At 36.4% G+C, this 19,536-nt stretch overlaps 1 protein-coding gene across 2 annotated transcripts in view; it reads left to right on the forward strand.

Annotated features, from left to right (window-relative positions):
- The window catches only part of FBN2 (fibrillin 2), a 174,784-nt gene that overhangs the window by 139,938 nt on the left and 15,310 nt on the right, over positions 1 to 19,536 (forward strand). For both annotated transcript variants that reach the window (XM_009889702.1, XM_009889703.1), the window contains exons 37-52: positions 70 to 138; positions 774 to 899; positions 2,043 to 2,168; positions 2,750 to 2,902; positions 7,626 to 7,694; positions 8,229 to 8,354; positions 9,171 to 9,296; positions 9,701 to 9,826; positions 11,441 to 11,557; positions 13,477 to 13,605; positions 13,898 to 14,017; positions 17,264 to 17,389; positions 17,627 to 17,779; positions 18,357 to 18,422; positions 18,710 to 18,835; positions 18,942 to 19,061. In XM_009889702.1, the coding sequence (XP_009888004.1) occupies positions 70 to 138; positions 774 to 899; positions 2,043 to 2,168; positions 2,750 to 2,902; positions 7,626 to 7,694; positions 8,229 to 8,354; positions 9,171 to 9,296; positions 9,701 to 9,826; positions 11,441 to 11,557; positions 13,477 to 13,605; positions 13,898 to 14,017; positions 17,264 to 17,389; positions 17,627 to 17,779; positions 18,357 to 18,422; positions 18,710 to 18,835; positions 18,942 to 19,061 (1,878 nt within the window). The remainder of the gene's footprint in view (positions 1 to 69; positions 139 to 773; positions 900 to 2,042; positions 2,169 to 2,749; positions 2,903 to 7,625; positions 7,695 to 8,228; positions 8,355 to 9,170; positions 9,297 to 9,700; positions 9,827 to 11,440; positions 11,558 to 13,476; positions 13,606 to 13,897; positions 14,018 to 17,263; positions 17,390 to 17,626; positions 17,780 to 18,356; positions 18,423 to 18,709; positions 18,836 to 18,941; positions 19,062 to 19,536) is intronic.

A 19,536-nucleotide genomic window follows, 5' to 3' on the forward strand; every position in this document is an offset into this window, starting at 1 on the left:
ATCTTTCTGTTGTTACCATTTTATTCTTCATGTGATTGATATGCTCTCTCTTGTTATACTTTACTCTAGCGGAATATAATACCCTCTGTCCAGGGGGAGAAGGATTCAGACCAAATCCCATCACTATTATTTTAGAAGGTGAGTTTATTGTAAATGATCATGATGGCTGGTAATAAAAAACAGTGTCATCTTTGTATACAGCAATTATATTTTGCAGAAATGATTACATTAGTACAAAGCTAAATCCTCTGCTAGTACGCATTGGACAACAACATGATGAAAAGACATACTGTAAAAGAATATTGAAGGCCAACAATGTTTCAGTAGGAAAATAAGCTGATGGATACCTTTTGTGTGCCTCCTTACTTGAATTGGCCTTTGAAATTGGCCCCTGAAGTATAAGTCGTTTATGAAAATTATAGTTTATCAGTGGAAGGTATAAGTTTCAGGAAGTATTCATTGGACAAAGAAAGTCTGGTTCCAGTGAGTGTGCAGGAATGGGGAACTGGATGCCAAATTCCTGTAAACAGTAATGGAAGTTGAAGTCCATGGGCTCGTCAAGCTGAAACATGCTCCTGAAGAGCTATTTAAATGGAAGAGAATGAGCATCTCATCCATGCTTTCATGAAGTGCAATTCAGAAGCAAAAAAAAAAGAAAAAAATCCATGTGACAGTTAAAAGCTACTAGTTGGTAAAATTTCAGGGGAGTACTTAAAGTCTCTTATTTCTTTTCATTCTGGAATGAAAACATGGTGGGTTTTTTCTGTTTTCAGACATTGATGAATGTCAGGAACTGCCAGGTCTCTGCCAAGGTGGAAATTGCATCAATACTTTTGGCAGCTTCCAGTGTGAATGTCCGAAAGGCTACTACCTCAGTGAAGAGACAAGAATCTGTGAAGGTTGAGTCCCTTAAAACATCCTTCTCTATCACAGTGCAGTTATGAAAAACACTGTCACTCTTAGCCTTAAATCCATTAAGTGGGTATAGTACCTGCACCCTTACCTAAAATCTTCTCTAAAATCATTATCTTTGGCACCAGTGATATGATTAATATAAAAGTTGAAATGCAACACTTGAATATACTGATGTTTGTTTCTACATGATAGATCTCAGCTGTGTGTATTCAGTAAACTAAGGTGGTTATTCATCATTTCTGGCTCCTCGCTTCAATACCTTGTATCTCCTGCTAGTTTCACTAGGCTCCCTGTATTTTAAGTGAGAAAAGGTGTCCTCTTCACAGTATTTCAAAGCAGCAGTTTAATTTACACAGTGTGAAGTAAAGTTAATATTGGTCTTCCTTTTGTGTTTGAGATTTGTCGTAAGCGTTAGAACCAAAAATTGTAAATAGACCCAAAAACGTAAGGAATCTTTCATGGTTTCTCCTGGTTTAGAGCTTTGTAAGTCAGCTTTCCCTTCTTCATTCACTTTGTGAGAAAAAAAAAAAAAAGTCTCCTTTCAAAACAGAGCTTGTGAGTCCTTATTCACACCTAAGCTTGTGTGAAGAAAACTGACCAAACTGGGTTTGAAATTCAAATTGTATGGACAAAAAAGGCTTACAACCCACGTACCTTAAATAAGAAGGTTCAAGGTTAGGGCAGCAAGACCATGTGATAATTCAGCTTACCTATTTCTAAAAGGAGTACTGAAAACATAATTTCACAGTGTAGTGGACACATGAGCAGATCTGAAAAGTGACAGTAACATTCATGTGAGAAGAGGGTGTGGTGTGAATGACTTTTGTGGAGCTAACGGGGCGCAAGGTGCTCCAGTTTCAGTGGTAAATTCGACAACTTTGAATTTATTTAGGGTGTTCTCTTGCACTTCACTGGCTGGACTTACTGGAGCTTAATAATAGTACTTTTCAGCAGCTGTTACAATAGCTACTTAACCCAAATCTAAGCTGTGCTTTCCAAGCTAGCCTTTAAATGAAATATTTTTGTTATCTTGGCATGGTTTATTATGGCCATATTTCTTAGAAACGTTTCCTAGGACTTAGTCCTCTTTTCACCTGTTAATTATAGTGGTTTTTCTTGGTGTCTAGATATTGATGAGTGTGTTGCACATCCTGGTGTCTGTGGTCCTGGCACCTGCTACAATACCCTGGGGAACTACACCTGCATTTGCCCGCCTGAATATATGCAAGTAAACGGAGGACATAACTGTATGGGTATGCAAAATGTCATCTTTACTAGAATTGTCTGAGTATCAGACTGCTTCAGGACCAAACTCTCTGCTTAAAATTTCCTTTTAGATGAGGCCATTTCTAAAGCCTTATATTGCTTTTTCTTACCTTTAACTCCCAGACAATTATGTCATGTAGCCAGGAAGGAGATCCCAGTGACTGACGTGCAGTGTTGAAGTGCTCTTATTCCTTAACAGAACTCAGAAATCTTTTTTGTTTTCACTAGTAATTTCCAAATAGTAGGGTTTACTATGCAAATGGATCTGATGAGCATCTGTAGTATGTTTCTGATGTCTTGTGAATGTTCCTCTTTCCTCTTTGTGTCTTTAAATGAAAACTGAAAATATGTTAAATTTCATGTAACTGTGAAACAAAGACTGTAGAGATTACAGAAGACTGTAGAGATTACTTCAAACCTTAACTTACTTTTAATGTATCCATGCATATTCTTGGATTGGGTTGCATTCAGAAGTCAGTTAGTGAACCCTGTCTAGGTTGGTAGGGGGTTGATATTTACTTAAGTTAGTTTGTTGCTTACTTTGTAAGGATTCTTTTCTCACATCTAGACATGAGGAAAAGCTTTTGCTACAGAAGCTATAATGGAACCTCTTGTGAGAATGAACTGCCCTTCAATGTGACCAAAAGGATGTGTTGCTGCACATACAATGTTGGGAAAGCCTGGAACAAACCTTGTGAACCATGTCCAACTCCAGGAACAGGTAAAGCCTACTATATTCATTCCATTTTGCTACTTTCTTTGCTCATCTGCTCCTTTGAGCTGTTAGCTAAAGTTAACATTTCAGCCCCAAAAAACCTTTTCTGTACTCCCAAAGCAGAGCGACAAAACCCTGCCATCCTGTCACTGGCTGGATTAAGTCTTGGTGTGCTAAACAAGAATAGGTATTTCTTCTATGTTTTTAAGTGGAAGAAGTATCACTTCATATTGACCAGAAAGAAACAGCTTGAATAGTTTGAAGGCATAGATCGTTTCCCCTGGATAAAAAAAATTAGGAAGAACACACGTGCCCTTCTCAGCTGCCCCTGAAGGCAAGAGCAAGGGAACAAACTGTCAGGTGTCACTGAGATTAACAAAAAGGCCTGGAAAGTACAAATTGACCTTCCCATCAGCAGCAGGAGTATGTAGCTAAAAGGATGTTTGTAAGACAGGTACCTGTAGGTCAATCTAATTATTTAGACCTGTACTTTCAGGATTTTAGATTTATGTCAAAAATCTATGTGTAGGTAAGACCGACCAGGGTGGCATAGTAGGCATAAGCAAGTTTTCTGAATGTGAGATTACAGAACTCCCATCTCTAAAGCTGTCAATTTGAGGTTTCTGGAAAAGCAATCATCAGGCAATAATACTGGGGTTGGAGATACTGGCTGACATGAGGTGCTTGCTGCCTGATGTGTCTTCCAGGATGATTAATTTAGGATAGTATAATTTAGTTACTGCATAGCGGAGGATACATTTGTCCTGGTAGTCATAATCTGCCAGAACAAAAAACATTGGGTTTCATTACTGAGTTTATTCCCTTTCTAGATTTTTCACTTGTGTCTCATATCTGAGCGGGACGCTCTCAGTTGCTTCTACGTTTTCTGTATTGAAGGTGATGATCTTGCAAAAGTGCAATAGGCAGGGCATCGTAAAGGGAAGTAAAAATTCCCTTCTATAAAGGGAGGTGAAAATAGTAAGATACGGTTCTTTTTCAGTTAGTGTTCATGGAGTTCCTTGCCTGGAACAAAACACCCTTGAAAGCTCAACTCAGAAAAATCATTGGTGGGAGAATCACCAACTTGGAAACCTGACAGTAGCACCTGGCCTTCATTGAAAGATTCTTACCTTTGCGAAAAGAGAAAAGGTGCCTAGACTAAAGAACTCAGGTGCCTGTTTAGTACACATTTTATTGTTTAATTGACTTTGCCCCAAGTTTACTGCCACTAAACCCATTCCTCTGGTGCCGCACCATTTGTGATGTTTGCGTAAAGAATGTATTATTTTCATTCCAAGTGGTTTATCCTGGTGTCATAAGGGAAACAGCAGATAATTGAGGAGAGACTTTCCCCAACAAGCAGTAAAGAGGAGGAAAATGGGACTGAAAAGAAAAAGCAGCCTCTTCCTTTATTTCTTAACTAGGAGGAAGGAAAATGAAGGAATGTTCCTAGCAGTCAGGAATGGGAGATGGAAGTAAGCTTGAGAGAGGAAATACATGTTTGCTATCACAGAGAGCTCATAAAATTCTTTCCCATAGTCATTTATCTCAGTACCATAAAATTGTCATCATGATGACAACATGATGAGAAAAATACAGCAAAGTACTAGCAGGGATTCATGCAATTAATATTCTTGGATGGAAGAAAGAATTCTCCTTTTAAATTGGTAAGACTGAAGTTCTCAAAAACTTTGCAGCTTTTAAAGACTTCTTAAGTCAACTCCACTTAGTCTGCAAGCAGTTATGGGGTTAAAATATTTCCTGAAATATTTCAATATTGCCTTGTTAGCTCTTCTAAATGCCTTTACTGTATTTGGAGACATGGTTGAACCTTTTTCACCATGAAAAGAGATTGCGTGAGGGATCAAACGCAAATTCCAAGTGCAAATGGTTGAATAGCTGCACTTATGTGGTATAATCAGTTGTTCTGAAATCTGGGTGGGGGCTACACATCACAGAGAGGGGTTATGATACACTGACCTTAACCAGTTTGCTAGACTGAGCCCAGTAGCTCATTAAGAGCATTATTCTGCTCTGATGAGAATTATATTGTTCCTTTAAATGAACTTCACATGCCAATGCATTTGCATTTTTTTTCCTTTGTGAACAGAGCTCTTTCTTCCTTTTCATATATTTTTGCTTAACAATCAATCTCTGTTTGATGACTTTAGGTAGTAAAGACTGTATTGTTTGGTTTTACACATATTACAGATCGTAACCATTACCATGCAGACTTTAATCAGCAATAATCTTTCTTGTTTGTTTGTTTTTGCATCCAAAGAAGTGTAAAAGTCTGCTTCACTGCTAAGAGGTAACCAAGTATTTACAGAACTCTTTCATGGTTTGATCATTTCAGGAATGCTTGACCTCAGAGAGGTTTTTTTTCTGTTATGTGGTGTATCTTTTTCTCCTAAAAATAATATAGTGATGAGTATAGGAGGGTTTTTTTAAATATTTTTACGTCATTGATGCAAAGTCAAGCTTTCAGAAAGTAAATTCCTGGCATGTTTGTGTATGGATAATTTGGCACTGTGTATAAATGCATTATCATACAATCCTTATCTAATTATAACTTCTTTTTCTGCACAGTACAAACTGAAAAAAATATGGAAAAAATCTATTAAATGGAATGCATGGAATATGTGGGTAGCATAACACAGAATGAAATAAGGCCTTCAACCTTCAGAGCCTCTTCCAAGCCTTCATCCTCCCAGACCTGATGTGTTAGGCCTTATCACAGGAGTAGGTTATCATCACCCATGGAGACAGGGTAGTGAACACAAGGTCCTCTTTTTATCTAGTGTGTGTGTTTCACAGGTTTACTGACAGCAGTAAATGGCATAAAGCTCCCTGCAGAAAAGAATCATTGTCTAACCCTCAAATCTTATACATGTTAATATAAAAGAGCAGAAGGTTGCTGGATGGTAAAACACTCTGGCAGGGACCTCTGTGGCCCAGTATCCTGTACTGCAAGAATAATCTCAGCAGGCATTAAGCAGTCATTAAACAACAGGACAGAAGAAAGAAGAAAATACTGAAGTTCAGGTATACTGGATCACACTTGGCTTATGCAGGAAATAACAAAGAATGTTTGAAGATGAGAGAAATATTTTGTCAAATCTCATTCTGAGCAATGATCAACTACATTTGCTGAGATTTTAATAAATGGGAACGTTTGGTGCAAGGGAGAGAAGAATTATTCAAGTTATAATGCCAGTGATTAAACTTTACAAAATTATAAACTACTGAAGACAGCTGCCATCAAAACATAGATGATCAGGAAACTCAAACTACAGCGAGTAGAGGAATAAACTTACTGCTCTAAATTAAAGATCATTACTCATGGGAAAACAGAAGGGTCTCATTTCTCTTTTTTTTTGGTGCTAGAAGAGATGCCTAGTAATTTTTTTGCATTTCAGGGTTAGAGGTGACTTTATACTCTTCCTCTTGTTGGGCTTCCTGTAGGTCCTCAGCAGCATGAACAGTAGACCAGGCACTCATGGAAGTCTCCAGATATTACACTTCCAGAACCCCTTTGAATTTTATGCCAATGGGACATTTTTGTAAATTTTATCCACGTTCTTTAGAAGGATATTTTACCTTGGCTTAATGCCCTGCATGTATAAAAACCTACCGCATGCTTTGGAATTTTTCCTTAACAATAGTTTGGAAACTTAACATTGAAAGACACTTAGTATTTTTCTGGAGAATTTGAATGCTATTATGATCTAAAAAGATGCTGAATAGCATCTGTATGGTTATTGTTCGCAAACACACACTTAAAGCAAACTATTCGTTCAAACTGCTTGTGTCTTCACATTGGAATTATTTTGCTCCCCTCAAACAAGTGGGCTTTCAGTACACAATTCTATTGGTAATCAGTTTTTTACAGATTTGACATAGTTACAGTTGTAGGGCTGTCATTTTTCATATTTCTACCTAGATCAAAAACTATCAATTTTTTCTGGAAAGCACTGTTTTACCAGTAAAATCTCGTGCCAACGTAGATGCTTTATAAGAAATACTTTTTTGTTAAAGAAGTAATTATTTCTTACATGCTGCAAAAATTAATAGAGTCATGCTATAATTTTTTCTCTACATGCTGTAAATCCACTCAACTTCATATACATTGCTTGGAAAACCATGGGTTCATTGATTTTATACTTCATACTGTGCATTTCCCATTCTCAAGATCATCTGGAAAAGAGGATATAAAATGAACGTACTAAAACAATGCTCCTTTTTGGAGCATCTTTTCTTAAAGCACAGTGTCCCTTCTGCTCTACAGTTTAGTGGAACTAAGCTGCGGTAATCTCTGCAGAAAAGAGCAGAGATAGTATCATCAAAAAATGCTGGGTAATGGTAAGTTACATTTATTTCTCCTGTCTGAAACCATTGCTGCAGATTCTCTCTACACATGTCTGAAACCAGCAATAAACCTTAAAAGGTAAGTTAAGGAGTTCTGTTTAAAACAAAAATTGAATTGCTGCTTGTCAAACTAGATATTTACTCATGTGCAAAAGTCTGCAAAGATTTGAGAAAAGAGAAATATGAATTAGTGTTTCATTTTACATTAATTTATCGACAATCCAAATTTTCAATACAATTTGTGCAGGAGGCAATGGCTCTTCTGAGTAGATTTGGCTTGTATCAGCTCTTGAAAAACTGAGAAGACTACATGTAATTCTGGGGAGATTTACAAATATTCACTTTCTCTGTTTTGCTCTAGCTGAATTCAAGAACATATGCGGGAATATTCCTGGTTTCACTTTTGACATTCATACTGGAAAAGCTGTTGGTAAGTTTCACTAAACTTATTTTAACTGAAAACTGTTTTGCATAAGGTTGTTGCAGCTGCATAATGGTACCAAATTGAACATTTCATATAATAAAATTCTAATTTCATTGTGGAGTTACAATGGTGACATAAATTGTGACACCAATTTTTGTGTAAAATAGTTCTGATTATTATTTTTTTATTCCTACATTTTATTATGATCTTTTGTTCACCCTCTATCCTAGTTCATAGTTTTGAATTGTAATTGGTAAGGTAAAAGGTTTTTTTGGCTTCAAAAATGTTGTGGTACTTGTCTGCACATTTGTAACAGTTCTGCATCTTGTCTAATATTTAGTATTACTCTGTTTTGATAACTTCCTAAACTTCACGTAGTTTATTTTCTCTCATAATGGGTGTATGTTTAGATTTATAACTGTATACAATTTCTATAGATTAAAACTTCTCAACTTAGTTTTAAGCACGGTGAAAATGAGAATCGAAGCAGTACATAAAGCCATGAAGTACTGTACTTTGACTAGCTCATCTCACTTTCAGACATTGATGAATGTAAGGAAATCCCAGGAATCTGTGCAAATGGTGTTTGCATCAATCAGATTGGCAGCTTCCGCTGTGAATGCCCCACTGGATTCAGCTACAATGACCTGCTCTTGGTCTGTGAAGGTGATTTGAAATGACATTATTTTCTACTTGGCCCCCATAAGCATGCCTATCTGAAAGGGAAGGGGAGCATTTAATTTACATGTTTTTCAAAATCTAAAAGACAGACTGTGAGCTTTTTTGTAGGGCTCAAGTCTATAAATCAGTTTGTGATGTTTGTCTTCAATACATATGCATATACAATTAATAAAATTTGTGATAGTTTTGTGACAAGCAATGCACTGACTCCTAAATAGGAAGTAAATGAAATTATTTTATTTTATTTTATTTTAGGGAGAAAATTTAATTCTTGTTCTTAAAACTTCTCAAAGATAAGTTTCCTTGATTTTTTCCATCTTGAGTCTGTTCTTCTACAGTTTTCTAGGTAGAGATATTCATATAAGCTAATAGCGAATTGTTAGGTGTTCTAAAGTCAACAGGAGTTTTGTCATTGGTATTCAAGGCTCTTGTGCTGACATGCACCCTAAAAAGCTAACAAACTGTGACACTTACTATTTCAGTTCAAAAGCAAAGACGGACATTTTTTAATATAAAAACTAATTTCTTTAGGCAGACGTTTAAAATGACAAAGCCACTTCAGTGTGTAGTAGGCTGGATTCATAGGATCCTTCTTCATCCAAAAGTGTGTTATGTGTGAAATTTTATTGATTTTGCTTTTCATTTGCATTTACAGCACAAGAGGGTTAGGGTCAGAATACTTATGCTTTGTTGAGGACAAAAGATTCGTCTTGCACAAGAGGGGCAGTGCAGTCTAAATTCTAGACACAAGTAACTATCTCGTGGTTTCTAATGTCTGAACCATGACTCTTGGTATTTCAGATATTGATGAGTGCAGCAACGGAGACAATCTCTGTCAGAGAAATGCAGACTGCATCAACAGTCCTGGTAGCTACCGCTGTGAATGTGCTGCTGGTTTTAAACTTTCACCCAATGGTGCTTGTGTTGGTAAGAAATCAGCTGACTTTTCTTGTCTGTTTGTACCTAACCAATGGTATGTGTACGATTCTCTCGGAGGCTAAAAGAATCATTTATTTTCTGTTATGTTGCATATTCTGCTGTTTTGTATAACAGCTTTTACTGTTTCCCTGTAGAAGGGAAGAAAGACGGGGTAAAAAACTTTTAAAGAACATTCTTGTTATATCAACCAAATCCTAACAGTAGTTTTGACCTCGAGGTGTATAGGCAAGAAGTTCCTATAAAATGAACTTTTGTTATGATTCAGGTTTATTTATGGATAATTTTGTGTCTGGGTTTAATAATAATAACAGATTGTAAAAACATGTTTGTGTAAAATGAATGAATAATAAAAGTCAATAATGTGTACCATCTGTTTTATATTTTTGTTACAGATCGCAACGAATGTCTGGAAATTCCTAATGTTTGCAGTCATGGTTTATGTGTGGACATGCAAGGAAGTTACCAGTGCATATGTCACAATGGTTTTAAGGCATCCCAAGACCAGACTATGTGCATGGGTATGTAAAGAAAATGCTTTTGTGTGTGGTTTGTTTGGGTTTGTTATTTTTAACAGGGGGAGCAGATGAGTCTTAATTTTTGAGGAGATTATAGTGACACTAAAGGACCAATTCATACATTTTTGGATTTTTGTGAAGTATGTGAAGTTGTCCTTGGAGTGGATATCTTGGTTTGAGGAAAAAAAATCACAGTATTCTCAGAGATAGTTCCATGTTCCTGAATAATATGTTAACCCCATTTTCACAAAAATACATCATGGTGGCTTATTTGACAGAGAATTTCATAGAAGGTATCATGGCGTTATAGAGTTTGGAGACAAAAAAAAAAGACAGATTTTTCAATTATTTAGAAATTTACTGAGTTCATGTTTCATTTAAAAAACAGAATCCCACATTTAATGTAACTTAAATCTATACTTACTTTGTATTAAAATGATGACATGATAGAGTTGATATAAGAAGATTGCAAAATAAGAGTGTTTTTCTTGTTCTTTTAGTGTTTCATAACCAGTTTTACAGGGTTTTGTAAAGAAAAGGTGATGCATACATAAATTCAGTTCTCTTTGGGAAAAATAGCCAAAAAATTATTTTGATTTTTGAAATAATGGTCATCTAAATGTCAGTTCTAAGCTATAGAGAAGTTCAGTGTCTTCTATAACAAAGATGTGTTCCAATTCCAACTTTAAACAGACATTTAAAATCTATTCACATTGTATTACATATTCATATACGCAAGGAGTCTTCTCATATTTAGACTAGATCACATTTGTCAAACCATCTAAGGAGGATATTTGGGAAAGTGACTTGTGTTAACAATGCAAAATTTGGAGAGCCTGGTTACTCAAAACAGTAACTTAAATAATTCTAAAACTAATTCTAAAAAATTTGTAGTATGAAATACAAATCTAGACAATGACAGGTTATGGAAATGATTCATGCAAAAAAAGTTTACCTTCTGTAAATAAATAAATTTTCAGAAAACCCTAAAGGATCTGGAGAACAAGATCTAAATACCTTCCAGATCCACATGAAACTCCAGAAATTACTGAAAGACATGGCAGGAAACACCGAATTTTAGTGCCTTTTAAAAATGCATGTTTCCAAGGGTTTGTAAGCAGTCTGTGTACTTCTGGTTGTACTACTGACATAATATATTTACATATGTAAATTGACTTGTGAACAATGTCACAAAAGATCTTTATAGATCATTTTCAACAGGTTTTCATGGGCCTAAGAGTAAAATATGTACATAAAATTTGAGATAGTTCCAGGGCTGTGACGCTTAATCCTTTGTACTAAATTCTGATCACTAACGTTCATAAAGAAATTAAGAGATGTCAGTATGGAAAATAAAGACAGAATGCTTTGAGGTACTGCACATGCATCTAGTTTAATCTTTGCATGTAACAGTATCTTTTATTTTAAAATACATACAAAAAATACATCATGTAACATTTTCCTATGTGTACCAGAAGCTGTAAAACTCGGTAGTATAAATAGGAAATGGGACAGATAAGAGACTGAGGTTTAGAATATTGTCATTGTGTGCACATAACATATTAACAGGTACCTGGGAAAATCGGTTCCCACATACAGTTTTGTTTTTCTTTGCAGATGTTGATGAATGTGAACGGCATCCATGTGGAAATGGAACTTGTAAAAACACGGTTGGATCATATAACTGCCTGTGTTATCCAGGATTTGAATTAACTCATAATAATGATTGTATGGGTAGGTGATGAATTCAAACTTTATTTGCATTGCTGCTGGATTAGTATGCCAAGGAGGATGGTTTATAGTTAAAACTCAAACAGAAGACAGGTCAGGGTGCTAAGAACGTTAATTGAGTGTAGTAACTGATGCTGTTACCAGCCCTAGAAGGTAATCTCTACTATCATTTTTTTAACTAATGAAAAATATTTTTACTGGCCAGCTTGAGATAATGTGAGCCCTAAATCTCTGCACCACTAGGGCAACCTTACAGTTCACTGACATTTTAATGCACCCCTCACCTCCGTTAGATTTCCTGGATAATTACAGCACGCGTCCTTGAATACTGGCACAGTCCATAGGCACCACATGCAATAAACATATATTACATTACACCACCAGTGTTGCCTCATGAATTTAAAATAATTTCTTTATTTCACCATATTACTTGACACTTGCACACAGTGTGAAAGAGCAAGCAGACCATCAGTACAGCTAATCTACCAAATCTGCTTTCCTAAGATGAACTCTGCTTATATAGACTTTATACAGGTATTGCTGCTTCCTGTTCGCTAAAGCACAGGACACGAGAATATCTGATTGGTTTGGAACAATTTAAATTCCTGGATACTTGTGATAAAGCAACTTAAATCTTCCTGGGCTGAAGAGCAGGCTCATAAGTCTCTGCAGAACTTCTCCTTTGTGCAGAACATATGCCAAAAGAGAGGAAGGCTTTACATTCCTTCCTGCTACAGAAGGAGGGCAGAATGAAATTTACTGGTTCCTTTCTGGTTCAGGAGAGAATTAAAACATCTTAAATAAGTATTTTTAATCCTCTCCTTGTCCAGGAAAAAGAAAATCAAAAACTTGTACAAGTAAGAAGAGTCTGCTGCCAAAGAATGGCACTATTTGCCAAGGAGGTTTTTTCCCTTGGCAGTATAGATGCCAGTCACTGCCAGGAGCATCCAGGGCCTCTGCTCCAGGCTGTGCCTTCTCGGAGGCCAAGGAGCCCAAGCTGACTCAGAGACTTGGCCTTCTGTTAGCACTCCTCTTGACAGCTTCAAGCGCCTGAGGGCTTTCTTCCAACCTATCCCAGTCATTCAAAGGCAATACAGCCCATCCCAATATAATACTTAGGAGGTATTTTTGCTTATAGAACTGTAACACAGAAGTGCATGTGGAATAAGCTAGTAACACAGGCACAGCAATACTGGCTGAAGCAGAAGGTGCATCTTCAGAAGCAGGAAGTACACTAAAACCTTTTCAGTAAAACTGATGTTAGTCTTCATCATTTAAAGTCAAGTATTGTAAAACAGCAAAGTGTAAGTTGTTCTTACACCACGATGCTTATCCAATCTCCTTTTCATTTATTCTGATGCTTTCTCTTGTGTATTTTTCCTTATGCAGTGTTCCTTTAAGTCTGTATTAATAAAGTAACTCTCAAAACTAATAAGCATTTTTAAACCTAATTTTCAGAACTGTTATGAAGTAGAAAATTATCCTGCAGAAAGCAAATGATATATTCCAAAATTTGAAAATGACAAGGCAGGTTTTAGGAGGAAACTCGAGTGCATATAAATCCATATGAAATCCAGAACATTCCACGTAACATTTTCTTTTCTGTGTCTGGAGTTAGTATCGTACAGTCACTTGGCAGTAATTGAGTATCTCCAGATGCAGTAGCTGAAGTAATGCTGCAAGTTTGAAAATTATAATACCCTATAAAAAATGAGTGTTGTTTAAATAGAACATATACCTTAATGCACTTGAGTGGGAGTTACTTTCCACTAGCTGTCAGCTGTTCCCTTGTTGCTGCAAGATTTGCCTGTCCACAGAAATATATATTGCAACTTAAGTGTGTTTATAACATAAGGTATATATGATGCTGGGACTCAACTCTCACTTCTGGGGTTTTATTTTGGTTTTGGGTTCTTTTTCAGATATTGATGAGTGCAGTTCCTTCTTTGGTCAGGTGTGCAGAAATGGACGGTGTTTCAATGAAATTGGTTCCTTCAAATGTTTATGTAATGAAGGATATGAACTTACTTTAGATGCCAAGAATTGCATTGGTATGTATGATATTACACGGAGGTGTTAAAGCACTGATGAGCTGAAATAATCAAACTCTTATCTCCCATTTAGAGGGAAGCACCACAGTCGGTGTACGTAAGTATTAGAAAAAAAACAGTGACTTTAATGAAACCATGGTAGAAGTAACTGGGTTTTGGACTAGTTTTTGGTCTTCAAGGATTTAGGTGCCTTAGAAAAAGAAAATTAGAAAAGAATCCTAGTCTTTTTCATTAATAAGTCTGTTTTGTTACATGATTCTAAACCTTTCTTGATTCCATCTGCTTTCCAAAGATACTAATGAGTGTGTGGCCCTACCTGGTTCGTGCTCTCCTGGTACCTGTCAAAATTTGGAAGGATCATTCCGATGCATCTGTCCACCAGGATATGAAGTAAAAAGTGAAAGTTGTATTGGTAAGGCAAGTTGTAATTGTTGCTTCTGAACAATTTAAAAATTAGAAAACATATCTGGTTCTAATTTGGTTGGAAGTAGTTGTACACCCTAAGGTTTGTGCACGTCGCCCAACAAAGTCATGGTGACAGGGAGTAAGTAGGAAAAGTCTTCAGGAAGAGGTTTTAAAAATGGAAGGGAAGATGTTTTGTACTGTATTGTAGTATATTTTTTACATTAACTTCTTCAAGAATGCAAACAAAAATATTTACTTTTCAAAAAAATGGTAGTTTATCTTTTGTTCACTTTTCTTTTTCTTTTAAATGTCATTCATAAAATAAACCAACCTGTGTACTGGCTTTTTATAACGTTTACAGAAAGGTAACTGTTGGCAATCAATGCATGAACTAAGCTTCTGGTTTCAGAGGACTATGAAGTTTAAAAATCTTGATAAAATTATGGAGCTTGTGGGAACAATTTCTTCTAACAGCCATTTTCTGATTTCATGTTTTGTATAATGTCTCTCAAGTGCTGAGATTCACAGGAGGTGGAAGAGGGTACAGCAGACCTTTCATCAGTTTGCATGTTCATGTTTGTTCATATAAGTCTCGTTTAAAGCCTTGAATATCATTCAGGAGCTGAGTGTCAGACAATGAATTAAGATTTGGTGTGGCAGAGAAGGAGAGAGAAATCCAAGTTACAACTCCCTTTTCCAGCACAGAACTACTGTGAATTTACTGGGCATTTGAAGTAACTTTGTGGGGGACCTGGTAAGGAGGGTGCACACAACTAGTTTTAGATATCTAACCTGGAAGCCTTACGTTTCTGCATGGTCAGAACACAGAATAAGCACCTGTCTTTCCACTGTGGCTGTATTAAGAAACGTGATTTTACTCTTAAATGACTGAAGTTAGCTGGTGTGACACCCCAGACACACATTCATCCCAATAACACCCAGTAATAAATGAGCAGCTTGTCCTTGTATGGACTGAAGAAAACACTGGCGAGGACAAAAAGATTAGGCCTATAGCCACCTGATCTGAATGGGTGGAGGAACTGGATCACTGGAACGTGTTTGCATTTTTATCTTGAACAATAGGATGTATTTTCTAAGCCTCGGAGTTCTCTTATCCTTTTGTAGCATGCCACCACATTCAGTTTGCCTGCCAACTTCATGGTTTCTTTTGGCAGCTGCTGTTTCCATATTAGCAATTATGTTTGCAATGAATTCAAATCACCTACAGTTGTAAAATCATGAATTTAAAATGAAAGCTTTTGTTTTTCTGGGAATATCACTGTTTATGGCCGCTTTAATATCCTGACAGAATCTCTTGATGTTTTGGACAGCATCAGTGACTGCCAAACAGATTTTTGCCCAAACTGAGTAAAAGGGACTTAATTGCATTCTTTTTCTTCATTCTGCCTTGTGTCCAGGAAATTTGCAGCTAAAGTTCCTAGAAAATGCCTGGATAATCACATGTGATTGTACTAATACTTTGATGAATATTATGACAGCTCTTGCAACATACGTTCCCCATTACTTTCTATTGATCTTATATGCAAACAGCTTTATAAGAATTCATTACTTCTGTCTGTAATGTGAAGTTTGGCAATGGCTAGATTACTTTATGAGCTCAGGGTGATTGTATGCAGAAGAAACTGAAACAGATGGGAGCCACAGAAAAATTCTTAGTTTCCACTTACTCGTTTAGTGTATTTCCTTTCATTTTATGGGAATGAAGGGGAGAGGACTTATTTACTTCCAGAGTCTGGCTGGTCACCTGTTCATCATGGCCACAAAAAGAGTTTCTTCCACGCGTCCCAAGCCATTCATTATGATAATTATGAGCACTTCAAAAGAGCAGTTTTTCCATCCCATTAATGCATCTGAATTGCTGAGCTTTGTTTATTAGGAACTGCTGCACTAACTGAGAAATCAGTTATGCTTTTTTCACGGAAATAAGCTGACTTAAAATGATTCACTTTGACAAGAGCCTGTCCATGGGAAGCTACTGCAGAGTTTGATCATATGCCAGATTATGCTACAGTGGTTTTTTCATGTGCTATACCTAATAGTAAATTCTGAAAATGGGACTCAAGGTAATATTTTTCAGAAGCAGCATCACCTGACTTCTTCCATCACTCCGCTTAAATTTTCCTAGTGATAAAGGCTGTTTTTCCGTTGTTTCCTTATCTGCTAAATACAGGTCAGCTTTCTAAGATTCATTATAGTAGTCTCCAACAAATATAAGGAAAAACAGGACTACAAATTTGTGACTCAACATCCAGGAAGCTTATTTTCATGGAGAACATCTATTCCTGCCTATGCTTTGATTGAGATCAATATGGATATTATTGTAGAAAGCTTATACAGCTATAGGTCTCTCTGATGCTTCTTTTAATATGCTTTATTGAAATACTCAGAAGGGGTTGTACTGCAGGTGTACCTTTGACGACTATTAAAATACACTTCAGAATTCATTAAATGATAATTACTTTTACAAATTACTTTAGCAAGGTGGCTTATATCTTGTGTCAGTATTTGCAGAATATAATGAATTAAAATATAGTTTAAAATACTAAATATGAAAAATTAAAGGTCTATTAATGTATTACTTTTCTTACTCTGTTGTCTATATAGATGCAGGATATGCAGCTTGATACTCTTTGAGCTGCATGATTTTACAGGCACTTGTTGTTTATATTAAGTACTCTTTTATTTTGGTTTAAGTTTTTAATAATTATAAAAAGATACCTATTAAAAAAGTAAATCTCACATTTAAATAGTCATAGCAATATAGTCTAAGTTATGCAATTGAACAGGAAAAAAAAGTAAGTAACATAGCAAGAGTGGCTGTGGAAGACTGGTAAATATAAATCTGAATATATAAATATAATCATAGGCCTCCCTCTAAAAATAACTAGCTATAATTTCAGTTCAAGAATCAGTCAATCAGCATGAAAAAAGCCCACCTTTAATTACAAAGAACCCCCGACATACAGATTTTTTAAATTAATTTTTAATGTTTACAGAAAAATATTTTTCTTATCAGAAGTAAATCTCCTCTGTTTCAGTCTGAAAGCATTTATTTAACATTTATGTTATAAAACAACAAGAACAGAGAATGGTATTTGGAGAGGAAAGTGCATGACAGTGAAATGCTCCAATTTGAAAGAGTTAGTGGAACCTTTGTAAAAAACAATCTTTCTTAACCAAGGAATTCACAGCCAATGGGGTTACAGTGAACTTTTTGTCCTTTAATTTGCAGATATTAATGAGTGTAATGAGGATCCCAACATCTGTCTCTTTGGCTCTTGTACGAACACTCCAGGAGGTTTCCAGTGCATCTGTCCTACAGGTTTTGTGCTGTCTGATAATGGACGGAGATGTTTTGGTAAGTTAATGATTAAGGAATGTAATAACTTATTCTAACAGATAATAGATACTCTGTAGAATGAGTAAAAAGGGACCTCTGCAGGTCACTTACAAACTATGCCCTTATGAGGGTTGGAAAGTGCTTTCAAAATAGTATGAAAAAGACAGGCCTAACATTATTGCTTTCAGGGCTAGGCAGTCATCTTCTAACCAGGTAGGATGTGCTAGCTCCACCTAACTGTGTTGTCTTTTTTAGATACTCGCCAGAGCTTCTGTTTCACTAACTTTGAGAATGGGAAATGCTCAGTGCCAAAGGCTTTCAACACCACAAAGGCAAAGTGTTGCTGCAGTAAAATGCCAGGAGAAGGATGGGGTGATCCTTGTGAGCTCTGTCCAAAGGAAGAAGAAGGTACACATCAAGGTTTAAAATAAAGCCTCTTCAGGTGGGAGAAAATGAAAAGCACATTTGTGCTGTACCTTTTTGATCATTAGAAAGAGAGACCTTCATGGCATTCTCTCTCAACGGCCTTTTCTAGAACCATTTTCAGGTCAACAAAAGGAACAAAATTACATAGAAGAAACCACAGAAAAAGAGAAATCCTGAGCTGTTGGTTGTGCTCTGTAGAGAAATGAACTAGTACCCTCCATCTGTACATCTAGCCTGCTTTAAGCAAAAGAAAAGAGCAAAATGGGACAGAGCCAAGAATCCCCAAAGTAATCAACAGTTTCCAGTTCTTGGTTTTCTCCAAGTACAGAAAGGGGAAGGCGCCAAGCACATGCACACGGAAGCTCAATGAGTTGTAGTGCTGCTTCCTTGACCTAGAGATAGTGTTGCTGTTGCATCTGGCAAAACAGCATAATAGCCATGATTTAAACAGTTGGCAGTTCTGAAAAATGTGATATAGAAGATTTTTGTATGGTTTTAACTTTCTGTCATGCTTCTCTCTTGCTCACTCTTTTTTTAAAAAAAAAACACACCTCTACAGTTGCTTTTCAGGACCTGTGTCCATATGGCCATGGAACTATTCCTGGAATTGATGATACACGTGAAGGTAGGTATTAATTTTCCTGATCATTCAAAAAAAAAGTTATTTATACTTAAAACTAGACTTGGATATTAAAGTATGTGATGGCTTACTCCCCACAGCCCCAGGTGACAAGAGGCTGACCTTTAATAAATGTGGATCACTATGAAATTGTAGTTAAAAGATCACCTTTGCAATTGTATGGCTAGAGACAAACAGCATACAGCACTTTGAGTTTTTTCTTAAATGCTTTTTTAAGACTTGATGCAGAACTGCATCAGCTAAGTGGTTGCTAATATCTTCCTGCTTTTTAGATGTCAATGAATGCCTTGAAAGCCCTGGGATTTGCTCAAATGGTCACTGCATCAATACTGACGGATCATTCCGCTGTGAGTGCCCCATGGGATACAACTTAGATTACACTGGAGTACATTGCATCGGTGTGTCCATAGTTCATAAATTATAAGAATTGTAACACTTGAATTTAAAACACAATTTGAAATGTGTTCCAGTTCTCTTCAGTTTGCATTTATTCATTATATACAGATACTGATGAATGTTCAATTGGCAACCCATGTGGAAATGGTACATGCACTAACGTGATCGGCAGTTTTGAGTGCAACTGTCATGAAGGATTTGAGCCAGGCCCAATGATGAATTGTGAAGGTAACTTGTCCTCTTTTTTTCTTCCCTTTAGTTTTTATCCAGTCCTCAGTATTCAAATTACTTTATTAACCATGCCTTTAATACTATAATAACTAGGAGGAATAACTTTCTCTGCTTGAAATACGTCATTGAAAAAGAAGTCTCAAATTAATTTAAGCAGTATTTTTAGTTTACTGCAGGATTTCCCAGACTGCATGATGTGGTATGTTACATTGTTCAGCTGTTTGGAGGGGGTCAGGGGAGCAGGGAAAAGTAACTGTTGAGCCTCCAAAATATCTTCATAAATGGTGTAGCTAACCACAGAAAAAATTCCTGAATTTGCAGGGCATTTTTCATAACTGAGGCAGAGCAGTTATGAACTGACCTACTCATCACAGTTATAGTGACAAGTGACATATACTGAACGTAAAAAACTGAAGTCAGATGAACGGTCCATCTAGCCCATCGTTTTATCCCTCACAGTTGAAAGGCTAAT

This window comes from Charadrius vociferus, unplaced genomic scaffold, assembly GCF_000708025.1.
Source record: "Charadrius vociferus isolate BGI_N301 unplaced genomic scaffold, ASM70802v2 scaffold377, whole genome shotgun sequence".
NCBI classification, from domain to species: domain Eukaryota; kingdom Metazoa; phylum Chordata; class Aves; order Charadriiformes; family Charadriidae; genus Charadrius; species Charadrius vociferus.